Raw genomic sequence first — 25,411 nt, 5'->3', positions numbered from 1 at the left:
AAGCCTCTGAAAACCCTTGAAATTCCGCTGAATATGTCTGTCTTATTTTGTGGAGAACTGAACAAATTCAGGAAAATTACAAAATGCTACTTCAAGAAATAACGCAGCTGGACGGTAATTCGTATATTAACACCAATAATAAGACCTACTATAATCCATTGCTTTCTCTTTTCCTTTTGCAGTGATTTATTTGAAGGGGAGAAAAATTGCCCCAACACCAAATGTATCATCTGTCTCATAAATGTCACATCTTTTCCACAGCATTTGCCCTCCTGCTGGTCTAACTACCAATCTGGACAGTACTACAAAACAACAGGCATATTGTTAAATCTTTTGATAATAAAGCTTTATCTTGTAGACACAGGATTAAAGTTCTGAGCTGCACCATACTGCCAGGATTTTGGAGAAAGAGAGATGTAGATAATAGCCCACGTAATCTCCTCACCTACTTGTAAATAGCTTATCCTCATCACAAAACAACAGACAGATTCCCAATTTGAGATGAGTACAAATCGTTAAACATTGCAAGAACACACAAACAATCTTAAGTACAGTAGCGTCCTTTAGCAAAGCATATTTGGCTAGGGGAAGACTGGAGGGCAATTAATGAAAGGTCTTAATTCAACTTCTTTCCACATGGCTTTGCTTTGTCTTTAAACAGAGAAAACTGCTGCTTTGCCAGATTCAAAGTTTAAGACGTCAGGATGTAAATTGTATTTGCACACAAGAAAGAAAAATAATTTCAAACTCATTTCAAAAATTAAATGAGGAGAAATGTGATACAAATTTGCTTCATTTAAAGACCTGAATATATTCTGTGATCATCCTTTGTTTTTGAAACCCTCTCAAACATCCTGCATTTAAAGCAACACGTGAAGAATTTCTTAAATACTTTCAGTGAGACCATACCAATAGGCATTAACGTGGCTTCTCTAAACCAGCCACGTTTGTGCCTGTTTCAAACTGTTCATAGGAAGTCCCACCCTCCGGAACGGTCGCTTGCTCTCGACAGTTGAGTTGCAGCTTCTGCACAAAGTATGTTCTTCTCTATCAGAAAGACCACCACCGAAATAGCAATAGAGGAGGCTCTGCATCGCAGGCAGCAGCTCCAAAGTTCACTGTGACGCTTCTAGCAGACTCTAGACTCTGCAAGTCAGACTCAGGCAGTTAAGACTCTTGAGGAAAAAAACTGCAAGAAAGGTTAGTTTTAGAAAGCAAGATCCTGCGTTAAAGTACATGCAACCTGATGTCCAACTTCCAAACTACAATACTTTCAGATGCCTATAAACTGAAGACTGCAATTTGCTGTAAAGTTGAACGAAACGTTGTATTTCAGCAGTGGAGCTAAGTTCTTCAGTAGAATTTTTAACATACAAAGCTGTCAGAAGAGTTTATATTAATCTCTTTTCTGCCTTGGTATTTCTTTTGGAAATACAGATAGTTGAAAACTTGTGTTAACAAAACAACATTTAAAGAATTTTTGAAAGGTTTAAAAATTCTTTTTATAATTCAGTCACGAATAGGCTCAGGAATCTGAGAAACCAGTTATACTGGTCTGAAAGAGGTATGAGATAGACAGCAACTGTCATAGAGAGGAGAACCTCTGATAAATCTCCTTGGATGTTTTTTCTGTTATACAAATGTAGCTGACATGGGGCTTTATTTACCACCACACAAGTTCCTTTGAGAATGAATACATCCTCATACTGTCTAACAAACTTTAAACAAAGTGTTTTCAGTAATGTAAACACAATATTCTCGAACCTTCTCAACAAAGGCTGCCTAGTGATAATAGTGATAGTAATAGTGAGACTATTACCGAAATGAAAGAACAAAAATTATATGGAAGATGCACATTCTAAGAATGTAAAGCTAAATTTAAACTAAGCTTTATGTGGCCACGCAGCGCAGCCCTTTGCCTTGCAAAGTTTATCCCACATTGATGAGGGTAAGTCAAAATTACAGCCTCTGCGAATTAACAAGTCCAAAAGCTGCTGCTGAGCTGCTCACCTTAGACCAATTCAGGATTGCTCATCAGCGGAGCTGGCTGGACTTGCAGCAAGTGCGTTCTTCATGACTTAGTGGGAAGGCAGGAATTTTATTCTCTTTGAAGAGCAAAGTTAAGATATTAAAAGCACTTTTTTTCCTTGGTGTTCTTTCCCGGCACTTCACGCCTGTCCCATAATATATTAATGGACAGTTTTAATCCAAACCCTCACAATGTAGTGCTGAAATTACAATTATTACAATATTAAAATATATCTACAACTGATGACAATGGTATACAACAGGATATCCTGGGTTTGGTTCCTCTTGTACTAAAACCGTGCCTAGCTCTGCTCTGAAAGCACTTATGTGCTTTTGAATGGATAAAAATTACAGCTAGAGATTAGGGAAAAAAGCATGCTTTGGAGTTACCAGTTTTTGCAGGCATTCTGTTTAGCCACCACCTTTTTCTTTTTAGGGATTAGACATTTAAACCCTTCTATTCTTATCTGCTAAAAAGAGGAATTCCTCTAATCCACAAGAATTTTGATTTACCTGTTTGTAGAAGCCCTTTCAGCTAGCAGTATCTTACAACTGTTTCATTTTAAAAGCAGTCAGCCTCCAGTGAATTACAACGCTTTAAAAAATTCCCACACTTCCCAGTAGAGATCTTTCCAGACTAACTTCAGAAGATATGTACCTTCTCTTCTGTTAAACAGAGTTTTCTCTTTTCTCATTTTGCACAATTAGGGATGCCAGCACTCAAATATATCATAGCTAGAAATAAAATCAACCAGTTAGAACACCAGAGGTTGAGTGGAAATGTCTTTCACCTTCCATGGCAGCGTAGAGTACAGCATGATTTTTTTTTCTTTGAAATTCAACACTGGACTATGAGAAGAAGCAGTGGAGCAGCAGATGTGAAATAAATATTCTAGTGATTCTAAGTGGCAAATGAAGGACCGATCACACTTACTTAAAAGGAATCCGTGAAACCGCATTCAGATTGGTGGGAGAAGTCACCGCTTGAAGAACATTTTCAAGGGCAGTCAGTCCTCCTGCAGCCCAAAATGCTATTTGATCTGCTGTGTTCTAGATAAACACAAACACAGAAGAGAACCAACAGAAATTAAAGAAATTCCCACATAAAAGTTATGCCTGATAGACAATTGTCCTGAGTTTCCTCAATGTAGAAAAACCTTAATACATATATTTATCACGTTGAACACCTTTGAAAAAGAGCATTTCACTTCCAGTGCACAGGGAGGAGCATTCTTTAGAGCACAAGTTGAAATTCTCAGGTGCTATTTTTTTCAAAGATCATATATACATATCCAATTACTATATAGGCAATACAGTTGAGTACCATATTTTCTGTAATGACATATTGTTATAGGGATTTTAAGAAAGCTAATCTTTATCTGTTGCTGTTATCTTTGTAGCTATACTTCATTGCTTTGTATATGACTTAAAGAATATAGACAATCTCTAGATGGGTACTTCCTCTTTTTTTACAAACTTTTCCAAAAGGAGACAACCTCCAGGCTTGTTCCCCGCTTTGTTCATCGTATGCATGAAGTAGCTTAGGCAGATCACTTCAAAACATGAGTACCATCATTACGTTGATGATACCTGGGTACGCATTTCACAGAACGTGGACCCCGAAAGTTAAGCCGCTGATCTGGAAGAAAGCCTGATGGCATCATCAGTCAGATGTCTTATTTTATCCTTAATCTTGGGAAGACTGAAATGTTGCCTGACAGATGCTGTTGAGGATACAAGTTGGTTAGCTTTTCTGTCTTCTCAAATTAATTGCTTGGAATTTAAGAATCAGGTTAAAAACCTTGATGTGATTTTTGGTAGTGCCTCAGTTATGGGAAACTATAGAGGTAACGTTCGAAAATGTCACCTGGATGATTGGCGTAGTTTATCTCTTTGGCAACTCCCACTTATTACCCCCCCAGGTCCTGTGTCTAATCCATTGCTTGCAGCTTCTTCAAAATGCAGCAGAATGAATGAATATTTTTAGCTCTGAGGTATGACATTCACATCCAGCTTGTTTTGCATTCGTTATGCTACATTGCTGGTTATAAATGGAAAGATTCAATTTAAACTAGTTTTGTATGTGTTCCTCGCTTTCTAGATTAGCTTTTCTTTATTCTAGGTGTCCCTTTTGAACTTCCACTTAGCAGAATTTTACACTTAAATACCATCCTACCATTATTCCTACAGTTTGCAAATGACTGAGTTTTTACTGGAGCAGGTCCAGGAATTTAGGACTTACTCGTGCCCTTTTCCTTTCATACAAATTGGTTTTATCTCCTACTGTTTAAAATAAAGCATGTAAGATCTTTTTCTTCCCTGATTTTAAGTTGCTAATTTAGTGTAGCTTCATTGGCTGTTTTTATTTACTCATTTTAATTTCATCAATGATGAGGATATTCTAGTTAATAAGAAATAGTTTCTTTCTTTTTTTTTTTTTTTCAGTGCTGCAACCACTTGGCATGTGGGGAAAAAATGGGAAGTGCTGTATACATATAATCATTATTAGTCCATAAAGAATATATTATACTACAACAGAAAAAAAAAAAATAGAGATATATATATACTGGATAACAGAAAAAACTCCTGGTCACTCTGGCAATAAAATCTTTCTTTGAACAATTAGAAATATAATTGAGCAAGATATAATATGGTTTAGAAGGAAAACATTTTTCCCTCTGAGAATTAGACATTAATATGTAAACACAAAAGTACATATCTTACTTTTTTTTTAAAATCGTACACCTTCCTCTCCATTAAGTTTCTTTCAAACAAACATCTATATTCTATTTAAATGACTTGTTCCAAGCTCCAGAAAAACTGTTTAAATAGGGAAGCCAGATACTCAAAAATAAACCATTTTCCACAATGAATATGAATTGCACGTAGATTTTTAGACAGCCAAAGGGTTTACCTTCAAAGGACTAACCATCCTCAAACGAATGGAAATCTGTGTGCCAACTCACCGAGCAGTTAAGATAATCAACCGCTGATTTCCTACAGGCTAACCGATAAATACAATTCCTAGCAGTCAACGTTAGCCCGGTTAGCCCGGTGGAGTGTGCCGCAACTGAAGAGCTGCCTTTGAGTTTCACTCACATATCCCACCTTTACTTCCTCTCCCTCCCTCCCAACTCAGGAAAACTCCAAGCAACAACACAACAAGCCTCCCTAAGCCACCCTCGGCTGGGGACCTCTGGGGTAGTGCAAGACAGCCCCTGCCCTCCCGCCTGCCCCGGGACCGGGATACGCTGCGGGAAGCGCTGCCTCCCCTGGAACGCCTTCCACCAACCTCCCGCTAGAGCCGTACGGAAAAGACGGCCAAAGAGCAAAGAACCAGCCCTGCCACAAACCGATAGAGTATTAGTTGAGCACCTTGGCTTGCGGCCACAGTTCTCAGACTTCCTCCTCTTCCTCCCCTGCTCCACCAGGTCTGTAGAGTGGTTCAGCACCTCCCAGACAAAGCCTGGGGCCTTTCTAACGTATTGATTTTCACTTCAGCTTAAAACTTCACAAGTGTAAAGAAAGATTTTGTTATTTGAAGTGTGCATTTTCCTTGGTAATCACCACATGCACTTAACCAGTGTAGTCAAACGTGCCGGAGGATTTCTGTGTGTGATTAGCATGCCGGCATCGCAGCACACAAACGAGCAAGACATTTATGTGACGCTGCTGATTTATTTGCTACAGCATATTTGTTAGTGCTGCTCCAGATTTAAATGTGCCAAGCCCTTCCCACTTCTCACTTTCCCCATTTCTCAGGGGAGATTATGCCACAACCTATTAGCTCTCATGGCGAAGAAGTCTTTCCTGTCATTTAGACCAAATATGCCCTTTCTCTATTTCATCCCATTATGCTGAGTTATATCCCATTTTATTGCACTCGTTTTGTTTCTCCCCATAGTAATTATTCCATTCTTGAAAATGTACACTGTTACATTTTCCTGCTTGGCTTGTTTCTCAACTCTATATATTCATTAATGCTAAACCCATCCTGTTCTTTTATTTTTTTCATGTAAACTTTTCTTATCTGTGATTTTTTTCCAGAACTCCTCTTTTCTCCAGAAATACCTACTAATGAAGTGTCCAGAAAGGAACTTTTTTTTCCCCCCATATCAGTCACCAGAGCCACACTGAAAGAAGCTATAATGTCTCCCTATTCTGCGAGGAGATCCTCATGTATCTGTTTAATAAGAATATTAATCTTTTGAGGCTGCTGGATTTCGTACATGCTCTCCTTCCGCTTCCATCTGGAGCATCCCTTCTTTTCCTCATCACTTCTTTTATAGCCAGACTTTTTTCAGAGTGCCTGTTTCACTTTTGTCTAATACTTTGCTAAAATCCAAGTATACCTTGCAAAATAGAAATTTACCTTTTAAAGAACTTCCCTTACTACTACAGTTTTCTATCAAGCAGAAGCGAGTTTGTAATTTCTCCCAGTTTTGTATGACTTAGCTTTATGCCCTATTATTCTCCTCTCTAGATTACTCATAAAAATTTATCAGCATTTTGATGCTTAGCCATCAGGGAAATAAATCCCTAACTACGTACATGAAAGACAGAGGGGAAAAAACTTAATAAAAGGAAGAAACAAACCAGCAGCAAAGTTGTGAAAGACACATGAGCACAGTATTTGTTCACTGTGTGTACAAAGGTCTATAAAACTGCCACTTAGGGATTAGGAATACACTACTTTTGGCATGATATTGAATATATTTATCTCCAAGGATTCTTTTAAGACAGAGAACTCCAAGAGCTTTTAACCCATTTATTGAAAGGCAATGCTGATATGCCAAAGTAACTGCTGGTATACAGTGCCGGCAAATGACCTCAATCACCACGCAAGTGTCCTGCGATCAGGAACCCCAGCTTCGGGCACAGCTCCTTGGGCTTGGCCTTGGGTCAGTGGAGGTCATGGGAACTGAAGGGAAAACATGTCCTACCCACAAAGGAGCAGAAGAGTCACTTGAATATTGCATTACTGACGTTTTCGGAGTGAATACTGTGTGACTGTGGTACTGGAGGAAACCCTGAAAAAAAGGGATTGTGCACAGGCAATTCCCTCAGCTATCCACAATACGAGACCTCATGTTGATGAGCTGTGTATAAAGAATGAACAGTATTAAATCTCCCCAATTTCGAAAAATATTGTCATTCTATCTCTGAAGTACAGCAGCCAAATGATACCCAATTATTTTAAAGTATGTCTGAATTAATTCCTACTTGAGGTGATTTTCAAATTTTCAAGTATTTATATATTCATCTAAAGAAATCTTTCTTAAAGCATAAACATATAGGAGCAAGCTGTCTTATCCAATTTGTCTTTCTTTCTAAAATTAACCTATATCCTTCAAAATATGATCTAAACTCAGTTAATGTTCTGTAGTGCCAAAGCTTTACATTAGCTGATACATATTAAAACATACTAGAAATTCAAAAGAAGTAGACTGAGGCATGTAAGTTATTCAAAGCCTTGCTCACATAATATTCTTATTTAAAATGGTCCCCATTTGAATCTGTGTCAGAACGGAAGACCCATTCAGGTAACTACGACTTTGACTCTGATAGCACCCAACGCAGCGGGTAGATCAGGCACCATGCGAGTATGAAAAATGACGGGTCCTGTAGGGAGGGAGCGGGTATTAAATCCCTATTTGGAAAGAGCATAAACTAGTATGGCACATTTTTGCTGCTTGGAAGAATCCTCCAGACTTCTAACTTAAGTCTCCCAAATTACTTAGCCAGATGTTTATGAAACCCATTTCAGAATTTCACTATAGAAACTGTTCTTTGAGTGGCTGCATATTTAGGTAGGGAAGGTTATCCAGCAAAGGCAATCGATAAAACGGGATTCATGTTTGTTCAACAAAGAAAAAAAAGATATATGCATCTGGTTTTCAAACAGTATGTGAAAACTTGGCTTGCTCACATGTATTTTCAGAAATTCACAACTACTTCAAGTAACATTCTTCTAGAATTTGATTTCTAAGTACAAAAGGATTTCAAAGCTCTGAAGTTACCTGGTCACACGGGAGAGCAGGGACAAATGAACATGTAGGCAAAAGTGATTATTACTGTCATCTCTGTGTTTCTTAACGGAGAGAGGAGGTGGCACAAACACCTTGGGGATGCCACCTAGATGTGTCTTAACCATTACAGAAACAGTAACAGAGACATAGTCTTCAGAACAGCAGATGTAGCACTCAAAACCAATACAAGAAAAAGACCTCGTTTTCTTTCTTCCTCACAGGTCTGTATTGTCGTGAAATACAGTGGTCTTGTTTGTACAGGAGGAAAGCCAACACAGCTGATGCGATATTAAGTATGTATTCTTAATCTCTGGACCATTATAAACTTGTCATTTAGAGCACACAGCAACTAATTTCAGCAGAACAGTGCGTGAATCAAGTAATTTTAGCAGAGGGTGTGTGTACACTAAAGCACGTGCGGCAAAATAAACAGAAATAACAATAAATTACACGAATCGTAACCATTTTATGGCTTAATTATGAATTAAACACGTTAAGAAACTTAAAATTAATCCCTTTTTTTTTTTAAACTATGACAAACAATCAAGAAAGCTCCCTGCACACGGGGCTAGCGTGGCTGACTTATTTACCTGTTACAACACCTTAATGGATTGAATTCCCCCTCTCTCCTCTCCTGTGGCTTGAGTGACAACTGACTAATAGGATTACAGGCTCCGTTCCCATAATACAGCTCAGCTACATGCCAGCAAAAAATGACAGCCTAAACCTGAATTACATGGCCTGGGAATCCATCCAATTATTAACTAAAGTAACTGTTATTACCTAACCTAATCAAAGGAGAAGCAGCTGTTAATCTTTGGTGGCCTGCAGTGTAGTAGCGGTCAGACTGGATGAACTGTCTTTGTACTTGACTCCTCTACAGACAATAATTATGTCCTTTGTGATCAAGAAGGAAGGGCTTCCTAACCTTTCAGACAGAGGCAGCAGATGGGGAACAACTGTTTGTGTGTTCATTAACAAGATAGGGTGGATTTGACCAGGGTTTGGCATCTGTGGCACCTTCAGAAGCACCACTTACCCAATGATACAAGCATGTTCGGCAAATTGGAAAACTAGCAGACGAAATAGAAAGCTCAAAATAATGTTTTCATCTCGTTATCTGACATTTGGTACAGAAAAACACACACAGCTAAAAAATAGTCATTCACACATATGCCTCCTCATATCTAACACGGTCAACAAAGAAATACATGAAAAGGCCAATTGACCTGCGCTGTTACTTTGCTCGGTTTTGTTTAACTCATTAAAGCAGTCGGATAATATATATAAACTGTATGCTTCTGAAATAAAACCAGATCGGGGGAAAATATCTTAATTTATTTACACAAGTCAGTGGGTAATACGAAGTAACACAGAGTGAAATAAAGAGAGCATCAGTTAGTAACAGCTTTTGGTTTGTGTGTACCACATTCCAGGACAGAAGCGAGGCCAAAACTGCTGTCCTGCGCTGCCGCTCCCCTTTACACAGGTCATCTGACAAACTGGAAGATTTGTAAAACAGAAGATATGAGGTCAGAGAAACCTGCCTCACCACGAGACACTACTGAAATACAATTTAGTTTATGTTGGGGAAAGTAAGAATATGATGGGATCACAGTGTGGAAGTACCTGAATGGGAAGAAGATTCCTGATAATGCACAGCAACAGCTAATATTTGCAAGCCGAAACTGGATGAGTTCAGGTAAGAATAAAACGATTTTTTCTAATGCCAAGAGTAATTAATGATGAGCATAATATACTTAGGATATAGTCGACTCTCAATCATTTGAAGTTTTTAAATCAAACCTGATTATCTCCTAGAAACGTATGATCCTAGTTAAATCATAATTTATTAATTTGGTGCAAGAGTTATTGGGTGAAATCCAATGTCCTGGACCAAAGTACTCACTTCCATACATTTCTCCTGTTAAAGTATTATTATTAGTTAATAAGTAAGGCAGAATCAGAAATAACGCAGAACTTTAGCAGCTGAAATGATTTCATGTCAGCTTTAGATCTGCGTTCTATGTAACTTTAGCACCTCACATTTTGACTATTTGAAATCTTTTTGAACTAACTTAAATACTCTGGTGTAAACCCTCCCCCCAAGACAAACCTCCACAATCAATATTTTGTTGTAGATTTAAAGGAGTATTTTCCTTCACCAGCCAAAAGCCTGCTTTCTGCTAGTCCTGCCTACTGTGTCCGAATAAGAAGCTGATCTGGAAAGCCTGTTTGAACAGACCTCAGGAACAAAAATTGTTCAGAAGAAAATAGTTCTGAATGACACCCAAATACTTCGAAACTTCTTGACTTTCTGAAAGAACACTCTGAACTTGTGCAACTCTGTTCTATACTTGTTAAACTGTTCACTGAAGGAAGAAATAATAACTAATTAGTAAAATATAGTTGAAATCCATCTTAAGAATTTTCTTCTTTCCTTTTATCTAGTGTTTGAAGATTCTATCTAAAACGCCAGAGGCTAAGAAATGCAGTTCAAAGCTGCCTTAGAAAAACAAACCAGACAACTGAATCCTGGGCTGGCTCCTCCTTTTTTTTTTTTCCCCTCCCCTTTAAATAAATACACAAGTATATCTACACGCACATACAAAACCGTAGATGTGTTCGTGATTGTAGAGAATCTACAGTCTTTGATTAGTCCTCCAGCCTTGAAACTTTACACAGTGAAAATCACAGCAGAGTATACCAAAATAATATTTTCTATTAAAATGGACAATTCTGTTCCCTGTAATACTTCTCTCTAGTGAAATCAGTATTATAATAATATACTATTCCACCTGGAAATCTCAAACTGGTTTTCAAACATGAGTGACTTCACCCACAATAGCATTTCAAGCACTGAACATCAATGGGAAACTAGCTTAGGATTAAACATGAGCCAGAATTGGCTCAGCAGCCTTTGCACAGCATCGGGGGGAGGTATTCATTCACGTTAAGGACATACCTGTCATGTATTTCTCTCAACTCCTCCCTCACGTATCCCTTACGTGTTAAAGTACCCAGGCTCTTTCGGCAATGCTATGCAAGGCCACAGAAAGGAGGCTTGAGAAACGCTCCTTCACACCTTATCCCACAAAGCAAAGTGCTGATTCTGAAGCCTTAGAGATAAGGCAGCTCCTCTGGTTTCTGTGTTGACACTCCACAGCAACTGATCTCTGTGGCCTCACCGAGGAGAGGACGCTTACCTAGCATCTCCCCAGCTGCTGAGATGGTAGGCAGGTAAATGGGCTTTATCTTGCAGAAGGTGTTTCACTCCCTGCATGATGTTCAGTACTTGCAGACTCCCGTGTAGAGCTCAGCCTCCAGCACCTAAGCCATTTGGATAATACTGTTTTTTCACTTTAATAGCCAAGGTCTACTAACTGCAACTTCACATATCTTATATTTAGTATAAAGGAAAGACAAATATCTAAGTACAACAAAAAGAAAGGATGAAAAATAAAGCCGTCGACACATCACTCATGCAACAATCAAAATGAGGCTTACTTTATTTTTTAATTAAAAGAAAATTAAAAAAAGAAGAGATAGTTACTACTATACTCTCTGAAAGTACATTACTGACAAGCGACTTAAAATTGGTCCAGGCCTAGGGACAATACCACTGGTAAGAAATTGATTCTTAAGCCTGTCCTGCAAACACTAAATGTCACATGCTCAGAAATTTAACTTCTGTCGTGCACGTTATATACTTTATTCATTCTTCTGTTTCCAAACTTCTGTCCATAATGTAAGGTAAACCATATTGGATAGGGCTCCTTTCTGAATCACTGTATTATCACATTGAATAAGATGAACCTTATTTACACGATCTCCTTCCAAGTTCTGCAGTGCCTGTTCAGTTCAATAGTAAAATCACAGAGAGGCACTCTATTAACACTTCTGTTGACAGGGACAAGACCCTCACAATCCTGTTTGTGAACTTTCAAGAGTCAGTGAAAGCCCTAAAGGAAAGACAGGTAAAGGTAAACTAGTGAATTGCATGTTATCTGTTTGGCTGCTTTCACTTATGCTAAGTAGCATAACGGGAAACAGCCAACATTGCTTGGAAAAATAAGAACTGTCCTTATAGATATTGTGAAAGACAGCACTGAGCATTGCAGCACTTGTGCTTATTAAAAATAAATGTTTAGTCTCTTTATAAATAACAGGGCATCTAGTAAGTGCATCAATTAAAGGAGGAAAGCAAGGATAAAGGTTTAAGTCTCTAATACCACAGGAACAACTGCTCCTAGATCTCCATAGATGGCTCCATTAGCTAAGGCCAGTTTGACTTTTTCTGAATAATCTCATAAATAGAAGTTCCCAATGAAGTATGTAAAAAGCACAGTTACGTGCTCTTGCCCTGTTCTCTCTCAGCAGTTTATCGGACAAGAAATTGTCCAGTGAGCAGGAAAGTCACATATCTCTTGCAACACTGAGTCTTAAATCCCTACGGCTGACATTTCACTATTGAAAGCTTTCAGCCACTAGAAAGCAGCACTGATTTCAGCTGAACTTAAACTATGAAAACCAATGCAATCAAGTAAGACTAGAGATACTAAAATTATGTGGGAGAAGACATATAGAGAGGGGACTACGGTTGTTTAGAGACCTGTAGTGCAGTCAAGAGCACTTGAATTCTAAACACAGCTTTCACACTGATGGCCTTGGGTACTCTCTTGTAACCTCTTGGACTATTTGCCCATTCCCCCGCCTACAGGACAGCAGCAAAGGACTGCAGGGCAGATTAATAATGTGGGTTTGTGAAGTACTGCAAACATGAGAACAGACACCAAAGACCTCCAGGTGATACGTTCTCAAGTCAGAAGTGATGGTCTCAAACCAGATGTAGAATTTTACAAATACTTTCAAGAAAATGCGTATATACATATACCACCAGACTAAATGAAATAAAAATTCCAGTTCTTTAGAAACCATAATAATAATGACTTTATCATGAGCTCTAAAGTGGCATCTGCTCATTAGGAGAAATACGTGCCTGCGTAGGGCATTTCTCATCACTGAGAAATCAGTGCCTGTACTTTAATAATATTAAAATGCATCTCTTGCTTTGTAAATGCTTAGTGAAGAAACTTTGCGTACCTTGGAATATATGTATCTCCATTATAGCAATTCTGATATGATGTCTTAATTCTAAACTGACACAGAAGGAAAAAATGCCTGAACTGATAGCAAAAGGCCATGGACAGTACAGCCTAAGTGCACTGGAAGCTAACACCACTTAACTGCATCCCACAGAACCAGAAATCAACACAGCAGTTTTCAGCCACACACAGTGTGCACAGTAAATTAACCTCCGAATAATCTTGGAGTAAGTACGCTGCAGAGCTTATCTGTGAACTGAACTTGCCTTTTAATACCGTTTCCAGCAAACAAGTTAAAAAATAGTCTGTGGCTGACCTCTAGTAACAAGTCCCTATTTGTACATTCATCTTCAGAAAAAGGTTAATCCATAGATTATAGAAACTCCGGGCAAACGAATTATTGATGATAGAAAGTTGCCTCGTCCAGCCTGCAACACACAACACATATCTGACCTATTGACTTCCTCCTGGCAGTGACAGGGAAAGGCTGTTGGGGCAGAAAATGCTGTCCAAAGAGCTCCTCCTGTGTGTGCACACAGCCTGCTCTCTGCACTCACAGCCACTCTGCTATTACCATCAAATCCGCTGCCGCGGTTCATCAGATCAGGTGATGTTTCTACTACTAGTAGCAATTTGGACCATATGTAATTGAGATGGTAGGTACAGTACAATACCGCACACTCCAGGCTTTCACCACTGCTGAGCCTTCTTCAAACCATGTTTTACTGGCACTGTGCATCATTGGCACGCAGTGCTGAACGTGTCTACATTAAAAATCCCTAGTCTCCCAGTTAAAGGGCTTAAAGAAGTGAATTAATTTTGAGGAGGGTTACTTCCATCTCAGATTTTCCATCAATTATATCTGCCTCATCAGTTCCTGAGTTCACGCTCTGAACTCAGGTTCTGTACTTTCCTAAGGACAGGTAAAGACCAGATTAACACTTGCAACAAAGAAAGCATAAACACAGAATTCCCTATGTCACCCTCAGTAGATTTTTGGTACTAAAATACAGAGTTCCAAGGGCCTGAAGTCTAGTTTTAGCTGGTGAAACAGACTTAGAAGCTTTGCAATTCAACACGCTCCATAAAGTTTGGATTTTGACTTTAAATCATTTTTAAACTGTTATAATTCAGCTTTACATTTGATTAATGACTTTCCTTCACGTGACATTGCTGTAGCTCTGGAACTGGCTACTGCAGTAGTATCTGAAGTTGAAAAATTGATATATAGATTAAAAAATTGATCCATTCTTTGTATAGAAATACATCACACTTTTAGCTAAAATGAAGCTTAAAGTTGTAACTTCTGATTACCTGCAAAAAGTAAGAGTAGCAACTGCTTTCATAAAGAACAAAACCCCCCAAAAGTTGGTGAAAGCACAGTCAAGATAGCGTGTGAGTCTTGATTTTATTTTTTAAACACTTTGGCCACAAAACGCCTACTGCCCAATATAAAAGAAGGCTTTTTGGTGGAAACCAACGCACTACGTATTGAAATCTTCATATGGCTGAGAGCCAAAAGACACGGATCACGTCTATGGGAGAAAGGCAGTAGGTCACAGCATGACAGTACGAACGGCTCCGCCGGGTCCCACGGCACTGTTGCGAGGGTGCAGGTGGAAAGGGCGCAGGACTGGTGCGGGGCTCAGGGGCCTTGGCCGGCTTGTTTTCATCCACAGCCGCGAATTTGCCCTGCCAGCTGCTGCCGGAGGTCAGCCCGGCTGCTGGTCCCGCCACACTCCGGCCACCGCAGCCAAGCCGAACTGCTGCTCAAACAGAAAGCCTGGCCACCCCGCCCAGCACTACAGATGAGTATAAAACGTAGATAGCACCAACAAGAGTGGCTCATAAATATGCCTATTTAACTGTGGGCGTGAGGCTACTTTTTTTTTTTTTTTAATTAATACTGTGCATGTGTGTACTTCTATTTTTTCCTAAAGAACACTCTGTATGATTGCACATTTAAGTCTTGACAGGATGTATGTACTGATTACCAATGTAAATATCCTAATGCACCAAAGCATGCTGCTGTAAGAAGCTCAGCAGGGAAAAAAGCTGTGTAACGTCTAAGCACATTGGCACATGAAGTGCCACAGAACTGGCTGAACCTGATGCCGGAAAGACGAAGGCACGCTCCAACAGGAGTACTCAAATTGAACAAAACTGGGGTCTGTTTGTCCAATACAAAAATCAACAACATTTTAAAGCCTGTTTTGAACATAGCCATAACTAAACACAGAACTTTGAGAATTAACATGCAAATTGATTTAGCAGGTAATACCTTTGGCCTTAGAAGTCATATCAGTATTAACCGAATCAAAATCTTCTGTAAGCATTTTTCTTCCAAAAAGAGTATTTGACTTCTAAATAGATTTATTACTCCTAAGGATTAAAAGGACATGCTGCTGTTTCTGCCAGTAGTGTCCTCTAGTGGAGAAATGGGGGATATTAAGTAAACAAGAAAACAGAAGTGGGCTGCATCACAGAAATCACCCTGTCAAGGAAAATACAAATACCTCTCAATCACAAACATGCCTAGGAAAGTTTGGCATCTTGACCAAGCTTTTCATTATTATAATAATGCTTAAACAGAAATGTTAAATAACTTCTGAAAGCTTCAGTCAGACTGAGAAATGAATCAGTTGTGAGGCTATATACAATAAGGGGTTGAGTGTGTCAAATAAAATACAGATAATGTGCCTCTGTGTGTATGCATGTACATACATAAGATCACAAAATACAGACAATGTGGCTATAATTTGGCTAAAGCCACTAGTCCATGGCTTAGGTAAATTCACTAAAACAGTAATTCTCACCTTTTTCATACTTAATGCCCTATGATGCTTTTCCTGATTTAGTAAGAGGGTGACAGATAGGCTGACACCTCCTGTGACTTCTCCAGCCCTCAACGGATCCATGTATCAGACTTTATGCTGGGTTTCTTCTAGAGGTGTAGATATCCTTAACACTTAACCCTAACTAGTGACTGTAGCTTGCCTACAGAAATGCTCTGCTACTGAAATGAGGAATCTATTCTATTCACAACTCCCAAACTCATCTATTATTGTCTTCCTCTCCCCATCTCTTCCTTTTCCTACATAAAAACCAAGCAAAATAATTCTGTGTGGAAAAAAAAATCATCACAGTTTTTTTTAGGACCACGGATTTTTGCCATCGTCTTATGCTCAGCTGACCCTTCAATGCTCCAAAGACAAGAATTATTAATTTTGAGCCAGCTTCACAAAGTTTTGCAGCCCTAAAATTAAATGTGTAAGGGTTTGGGAATCACAATTCCCACTGTATTCTTAAATATACTTAAATAAGTAACAGTAGTGAGTATTTATAGCATAGAGTATTTGCTTCTAAAATTTATTTTGTCTGTATATACGTGTCATATATACATTTATACACACACATATACACACACGGGGCAATTTTAAATCTCCATAGAGACTTTTGAAGAAATATATCATAAATGGTACAAAAGCTTACATGTGTTCTATTTAACATTGCTTTTGTTCCATACCTTAGTTCTTCAAGAGTTTTTCATTTTATTGTTTCGGTTTCTGATGATTCAGAGTTTGTGTTATTGGGGAGAAAGAAAATGAGGAGTAGCCGGCCACGCAATTCAGTGTGCCTTCCAAAAACCGGCCTATTAATCTTCACACTGGCTATGGTCACTATACCCAACGGGCCTGACAGTTTAGAGAATAAAACATAAATACTGGGCCTGACTGTGTTGTTAAAGCCAGCCATTTCTGACAGGCTTTACAATGGGATAAACACTGTCTGTCTACAGTCCCCATGTATTTGAAAGCTACGACAAACATTTTACTGAAATGTAAATAACTGACATCACGACTGCTGAAGCAGGAGGCTGAAAAATCTATCTAAAAATCACAAACCCCAAAACATTGCCTGACACAAAACAAACCGTTAATGGCCACTGAGAGAGCATGTTTTAGAGGTCATAAGCATTCAGATCCTTTTTTAAAAAAATATTAAAACACTGCAGTCAATTCATAGCTCAGATTCACACATTTTTCAGTTACAAAATTACACCTTTCCAAGGAAGTATTTTTTTCCCCCTGAAATCTGTTTCCAGTAAGTATACTATTCTGAAATAGTAATAAAAGCAAGTATCTTGAAACTTAGCCTACTGAAAAGCAGCTACTTTTAGGTTTGTGTGAAGAGAGCCGGTAGGTAACTGTAAGAGCCGTGGCCCTATTTAAAGTCTCCTGTTCTGTTCTTCTGGTTCCATTTTACTTCCACACTTCAACAACTTGAATTGCACTCACTATTATTTACTGCGATTTTTACAGCACCTAGAGAGCCTGAAGGAGATTAGGGACACAGCTATCCTCAGAACTGTACAAAATCACAGGAAGTTTTATAAACATCAGAACCAGTGTTTGTTAGGGCTCTGTGCCTTGTGAGGGACGTGTGAGCTTCAGCTGTAATGCTTGCTTAGGCTGGGGCATTTATAAAACCTCTATCCTTCCCCTGCGGCTGCAGCCCTCTCCTCAGGAGCATATCTGTAAGATCTTCTGTCAAATCACTTAGCTACAGGAATCTTATAACTTAATGTTGTGATCAAGATCTTTTTCAAACTAGTGGTCTGATGAGAAACATCATATAACAATAATTCCAGTTAAGCAGATTAACTGCTGCACTTGGATTCCAAAAATCCTGAGGTTCCCTTATGACGATATTGAATCTCTCTGTCATACTCCCAGTCAGAAGGACGGGAGACACATTAAGGGCTTGTCTTGATGTCACGCGTATTGTACAAACTGTACAAATTTAACCGAAGTGATTTAACTGCAGTGTTTTAGCTGCAGCTGAGCCAAGTGAAAAGGCTACCGCCCTCAGCTGCTCGTCACCGTCCTTGCTGAAGGTAGCATCCTGCCACCTTCCTCCCAATAACAGTGTCTGTCATCTCTGCCTAGCCCAGACCTAGCAAAAAAATCACCCAGAATACTGGAAACATTTAAAAGTAAGACTTTTAAAAAATCTGGACCCCCCCCAAAAAAACCCTTAAAAATAAATTTTAGGAAGAACTTTAGGGAAGTGATGTTCTGTCAGCAAGACTAAGGATGACCATCTGAGGGGCAGTAACCTCTGACCCAGGTCAGGTTCACAGCCTTAGAAACATACGCACTTCAGTCAGTGTAAAGTGTAACATCTATGCAGTAGGAAATGGTTTTGGTTTGTTAATCAGTTAATCTCACCTCTATACACTGAGGGAAATAAATCATATAGGCATATGCAACTTATAACTGTACCTGTAGTCACACCTGGAGGATATACAGCTGTAAATATACCGGTTTCTGAAAGCGTTCCCTAGTGCAGGACATTTCTGTATGAGTGCTCAAGTCAAACCGGAGCAGTCAATCCGGGATTCCTTGCACATCTGAAACACGCTGCTGCCCTTGGTAATGGATGTGTAGAATCAGTCCCATCAAAGAATGATCACGTATAAAATCAAAAGAACTGTTTTAGCCCTGCAGTTTCAAACATCAGCTCTGCCTTCTTTAAGAGGGTACATGAGCTCTTCTTTTAGCATCAAAGGCTCATTCATGGGAGATCTTAAACTGAGCGTTATCAGATCTTATTAAGAGCTTGAAGAGTCCCATATGACAATCTGCCAACATCAGGCCAAGGCTTTCTAGTAACATTTGCATGCGTTTTGCTGTTGTGTCTGTGTGTTTGGTTTTTTAATATACTTTTAAACAAAGTAGAGGTGAAAGTGAATACAACTTCCTTCCTGGATTTCTGCCAGAAAGGATGAGAGTCTATGCACAAAACCCAAGGACTGCCTTCCAGCAATCTAGAGCACACCCAAACCGGCACCCTGGCCGTACACGCTGTAGATACACCTTGGGGACAGCATACCAGGCATATACCACACCATCCGCATTTGTGCCTCCTGCTTGACTAACTAGCAGAAGCAAGGACGCATGACCTGAGGGTACAAATCTATTTCAAACAGGAACGACATTGTGGCTTATGACTTTATAGCACCTTTTATGTTTATTTAATTAAAATAAATGTGAACCACAGGCTGTATACAACTAACGGCCATACTCCTTGTCAGATCCTCAAAACGTGCACTTTGACTTGCTTACTTACAAATACTTTTCTGGCATAGGGTGCAATACTTCTAGCGGTGGTAGAGCTTCCTTCAAGTAAGCCAATGTGGAGATATCAAGAAGTATCTGGAGATCTAACAACCACTTGAAGCAAAGCAAAGCAACTCCTCTTTCATTTATTAGCACTCAAATCATGCATTGGATTCAAAGTGAAAGTTGTTGATTTTGCTGGGCGGCATGGGGAAGCGGCAGCAGCCCATGAATTGTGTGTTACTGAGCAGCGGGTAAGGTGCTACGATAAACACAGACAGGACTTAAAAAAACCAAAGTGGTTAAGACGTATCTTTGCCTAAGAGCCAGATTTCTCAAATCGGAGTATCTAGAGGATATGCCGATATAAAAACCTTTTAGTTTACATTAAACAAACTCTTCTTGCTATATTAGTGAAATCACTTGGCCCAAGCGCAGAATCTGCTTATGCCCAGCAGACCAGGAAGGCATGCAAAACAAAAGCAAGTTTGACCTCAATAATCACGCAGGCATGCCTCATCCTAGAATGTTCTCACATTACAAAAGAAGTTCAGAAGTGAGAAAAAGCCTTATTCGTTACTATGAAACACAATAGATGAAGACTAAGTCCAAAAAGGAATTGTTAGTCTGATTCGATTCTACCTGAAGGCAAAACCCAGTGAGACAGGACTGCCAATCCTTGTATGGGGCTTTTTTGTGATTCAAGTTTGCGTAAAGAATACAATCCCACCCTTTAATGCTGTTTTAGCACAGTCATAGAATTTCTAATGAACTGAATAACCCTTCCTTCTGTTGAGAAATTTCATGGTATTTATTTTTCTTATTTACTGCTACCAACAGGAGCTCAGCATTTTATTTCATGGTTTGCAAAACAAATCTTTATTTCCCTGGTGAGACTGTATAAATACATTTTTCAGCCAGTGTAAACTACTAACAAAAGAAAAATCCAACGTTTCACAGTATGACTGAAAAGAGAGGTTTTGGGATCAATTTTATTCTATAATACTTTTGCATGACGACTTCTGAGCCTGAAGAATTTCTACTAAGTGGCAAGGATCTATCGTAGTGAACTCTGTCCTCCCTCAGGGCAATTCTTTATCCAACCCAGGCCATTAGCAAGGGTAAATCAATGTTATCAGCTCACACACACTGACAGCTTGTGTGGTTCCCACTCCCTCATTCCTCCCCCCCACATTATGGTATATTTTTATGCTCTCCAGGGAAATTCAATTAACAGCGTCAGTCTCCTCCTCTCAGTCGATGACTGACACCATCAAGATTCTTTTCACCGCCCATTGACATGTAAGATGTGTCTGCTGATTTCTTGACTTGCAAGTTAACAAGAGAATTACTATCCACTTCTATAAATGACTACGTACGATCTGTGCCGTAAACACAGTGACAGCTATTGAAATCAATCTTTCTTGACCTTATTGATTAGGACACTCGGATACAGTAATACTTCTCCAGTGGTAGAGTAATGTTTTGGGGGTAAAAACCCCAAATCAACAACCAAATAATGCATGCCTCTTAATACTATCAAATTTACCTTTTAATTCCCCATTGCAGACTCAACAAGCAGTAAAATATTATGAACAAGTAATGATTAACATTTAGTTGCAATTCATGTCTCATTTCAAAAAAATCTCAGATAACATCTACCGATGAGAGGCTGGATACACCACCACCTTCCAATAACAGTTTCCAATCATTATTTACATAACTTTCAAAGCAGATAGATCTTTTCATAGTCTTCATGCAACAACATGATTTCTATACTTTGAAATAAACAGTTATTGAAAAATTCATTTGTTAACACAAACACTGCAAAATCTGAACAAAATGTCACAACTCTTTCGAAAATGCTATTAAACTTGATCAGCAGCTCAAAGTAACTAATGGAACACACGGCAGAACCCTATGCATCCCAGGCAGCGTTCAGTATTTAAAAGCATATGCTATTAGCAATAGTGTTCCACATTGACTAAGCTGTGAAAAGCATCAAGCAGAGCTCTCATCTTCAGACACCAACTCTGTACCACAATGATGCAACCCCCTCCTCAGATTTCACTAATTTAGTTTCTCTCAAAACTAATTTTCATGACTTCTTGATTACAGATACGAAAGAGAAGTATTTTCTAATGGTTAGAGAGAGAACAGAACATAATGTTCCAGCTGAAAACTCGAATATCATGGTCCTAACGGAGCAAAAAAACACATTACAAGACACAGAGCATTGTGGCAGCAGACTGATGAAACATTAAAAAAGATGCAAATGCTATGCTATCATTAAAAAAAAATCCAGCATCTACCATAGAACAAAACATGCTCTACAAACATAGCACTTTGAAAAAATTCAAAACATAGAAATATCCCATATATATGTATGCACATCATACCTTCATCCTCCATCAAAGATCTACCCCCAAAAAATACAGGCTTTGTTGTACTCTGGGAAAACTCAACAGATCTGTGCTCCTTCAAAACTCAGCCTTATCACCACAATATAGTGGCTGTGACAGCAAAGCTGGCTCCAATTCTTTCCTCTGTTCTCTGCTAATTGTTTTGGCCCCTTATTGTAAAGGCTGTTTGTGGGTATGCACTATAAACTAGATGACTGAAATGGCCCAGGTTAAAAACAATCCTAATGAAAATACAGTGGAAGTACAGCCTGTCATTATCCAGATGATCTAGCATCAGTCAAGCCTGTTTTCAGCACTTCTGCAAAACTGCCTATATAAAATCTGATGTCTAAATAAAAGCATCCACTGCTGCAACTACCACAGAGAAGTGCAATAGCAGACACTGCTTGTTACACAGAGGTCATGTATTCATCAATACATGTTCAAAACATTCCCATATCCAAACTGATGATATTTGAGGGCAACACAGTTTATAGGTTAATCATAAGTTATATAGTAACAGTCACAATACCTCTTTTTCCAGAATACGAGAGATCTCTCCTAAAGTCCTGTCCAGAGCAGAAACCTTGTTGTTCCCCAACGAACAGCTATCCTGCATTTGGAGGTGCTTTAAAAGGTCTTTCGCTAATCGCTGTAACCTTCAACATTAAACAGAAAAGAAAGAGCAGTTAAAGCAAAAACTCTCCTGATCATGTAAGCTTTCATCTTTGTAATGAAACTCTGCTTTACTGAAATTCAGTTAGCAATCATGAAAATCTGTGTAAAAATATTATTATCATCTATACTGAACAGCATGTGAAATATGCAATACAGCAAGGAGATACAGCCAGCTTATAGAGCGTCTATGACATTCCACTATCTACTTTTTCAGGGCAACGGCATAGAAATAATGTGAACAGTACAGCCATAAAGGTGCTTCTTTACTAGCAACATCTTTGTTTCTATTGTTGTTCAATAGAGTTAATTTCCCTATTCTCCCTCCACAATTTATCCTTCCAGTTTTTGCCATCTTCATTTTCCAAATGGTTTCATCCTCCTCTTCTTCCATCATTCAATCCCTTCTGTCCGCTTAGCTGAGTAGTTCACTCTTGAGATGAGTAAGGGAAATAGAACAGCAGACTACTTGGCTAATTTCTTATAGGCATCATAAAAGAAATGGATCTTTAGGGTTATTTGAATAAGTGGAAAGTAGTGACTTTGCAAACTACCTCAGAAAGGGCATTTTATTAATGAGGGTCAGTAATGAAGCCAAAATGCAGAGGTGTGAGAGATGTACACACATGTGGTTAGGATTCATTTCCATTTTACACATCTACATCTGGGCTATTCACCTATGCTCTCCTGCTAGGCAGGAGAAACACGCAGTTCCAAGGCACCATTCACCTCTTCCTAAGGTCTAAAATAAAACAGTCAAAACACAGTCATAAGGTATCCTCTTTGCCCTGAACGTGAAGTCAGTAACTAGCTCAGCTGTAGACTCCATAGATGCCTCGAGGCAGATGATACAAATGCTAAACAGAGTCCCTTAACTGGTGACTGAGAGAAGTAGGGAGGAAGTATCCTTCGGTACTTGCCATGTACGTGTCAACCACTGCCTTAGTATCTGCTACCAGCTGCTCTCAACGACAGGCTCAGCGTTTGGCGGACCTTTGGTTTGATCTATTGAGCAATCTGTACTGAAAGTGGGACGAAGCTGGTAATTGAGCAGGATGAGTGGGAGAAATAGTGTTGTGACTAGAAGCAAACATAGCTCTATAGGAAGGAAAAGAGAGGGCAAGGGTATCAATGCTTATCATAAAATGGGGTATCATCAGCGTAAAAGGGCTGGAATGCATTCACAAAGTGACCACAGAGTAATGGCAAAGAGAAAATTACATTAACTAGTCTCCTAGAGGCAAGAAAGGAGACAGAATGGCTGGGGAATGTACCACAACAGTCACGTGTATAAAAAAAAAAAAACAAACAACAAACCAGAATATTCATTTGGGGCAAGAATAGAGAGTTTCCACTTCATCAATAGGAAACAGGTACTCTGTACCTTTCCTTTGAAAAAATTAAGAGCTTTATTAAAAGCTTTCAAGAGACTCTGAAAATACATATATGTTTTTAAAGTACAAACAAAAATGATTTGCAGAATTTTAAGTCTTGGACTTCTTATCATCTGGTCAGCTAAATCCAGTAATATTCAGCCAGGATCTTTCTATGACAAGAAAAATAAAGGGAGATTACATCCTGATGAGATTTTCTGCACTGCTATTTCCTCTGTGGAAAATGAGGTTGGAGGAAACCTCTGCCTAACTCAGTAAGCCATGAGCTAAAACGGGAAAGAAAATTAAAAGCCAAAACACAAATAACTGCCGGACTTGGGACAGTAAATCAGATGACCACTAACTCTGCTGCGCGTAAGGAGCGGCTTGCAGCACCAATGAAAAGTCGAATGGCTGCAGTCCAGGCAGAGCATTTCAGGTATTGTCACAGAATGTGATCTAGAATAGCTATTGCCTTGGCAATACCCTAGCGCACTGAGCAAAAATAAAGACTTGCTCTCTTTGAAACATCTACCCAAATTCCATGATTACAGCATAAATAAAGCACTGAAAAAACCCACCACGCTATATTGTAACTTCATCTGACAGAAGACAGCAAGACGGGTTTCCATTTGCTTCATTTAACATCAGAGGAATGGAATTCAACCAGGATTAACCACAGAGGCTGAAGAAAGGGACTTTCCTCATCTACATCAGGCATCAGCATACAAAATATGTAAGGTTTATCAAAACACTACTCACAAGGACTCAAATAGAAAATAATCGTATTACACTGTTACTTCTGTTGACAAATTCCATTTTTTTCTCTTCAGTCTATAAAGATGCTACGTAAGTTAAACGTCACATTCAGTTTCTGTCCTCATTTGAAAAGTGCTGCACAACACGTTAACTCTCAAGGAAAAAGCTTCCCGCTTTCCACTTCTTCTAAAAGTCTTTCTGGACAATTTTACCAAAATTCGAACTTTCTAAGTGTGTGTTCAGCATCATACAGTAAGAAACGTGAAGAATAAATTTTGAGTTCTGCCAGATTAAAGAACTACCTCCTACATCCTCACATCCTACTGTATGTTGGTTGTCTGCCAAAAAAGGTAACATACGCTACATGATCACACGGGGAAGAGAAGGGAAATAAAAACTCTCTCCTCTCACTGAGTGAACCTTGGAGAAATTATTTTAATTTAATATCCTTTATACTCACTTCTTGGCAGTGTCAGAGAAATAAGAATGATTTTAGGACTGTTTCAAAGGACTAGAAAGCTAGGCAAGGTGACTGGATATAGAATTTAACATTGCTATGAACGGATTCGGAAAGAGAGAACTCTTTGTACACACTGTACTCCTTGTTCGCTCTTTGTATGCACTGTAGATTAATAGAGCACGGTATCAACACCTGATCCAGTGACTACGTGGAAATACTGTGAAGTCTAAATCCAAACATTTCAAGACAATTATTTAATCTTCCTGCTGTCCCCCAATTTGCATTCCTCCAATGCTTACTATGCCGTACAGGGAATGATAAATAACTGAAAATTTACTGGGCTAAATAAAAGAGAAAGTTAAAGTTAATGTCTTTTTATCTAAAGTTATTTACATCTCACTAATTAAGATTTTAGTATTGCCCACAAACAGCTAATGCAGAATGCAGAAGAAATATCA

General features: G+C 38.9%; 1 protein-coding gene across 1 annotated transcript in view; it reads right to left on the bottom strand.

The window, feature by feature from the left end:
* The window catches only part of SCAPER (S-phase cyclin A associated protein in the ER), a 143,077-nt gene that overhangs the window by 53,318 nt on the left and 64,348 nt on the right, over positions 1–25,411 (bottom strand). The window contains exons 19-20 of the mRNA XM_059823614.1: positions 22,219–22,345; positions 2,963–3,078 (exon numbers count right to left, since the gene is read on the bottom strand). Of these exons, the coding sequence (XP_059679597.1) occupies positions 2,963–3,078; positions 22,219–22,345 (243 nt within the window). The remainder of the gene's footprint in view (positions 1–2,962; positions 3,079–22,218; positions 22,346–25,411) is intronic.

This window comes from Gavia stellata, chromosome 13, assembly GCF_030936135.1.
Source record: "Gavia stellata isolate bGavSte3 chromosome 13, bGavSte3.hap2, whole genome shotgun sequence".
Classification (NCBI taxonomy): Eukaryota; Metazoa; Chordata; class Aves; order Gaviiformes; family Gaviidae; genus Gavia; species Gavia stellata.
This window is presented reverse-complemented; position numbering and strand designations above follow the sequence as displayed.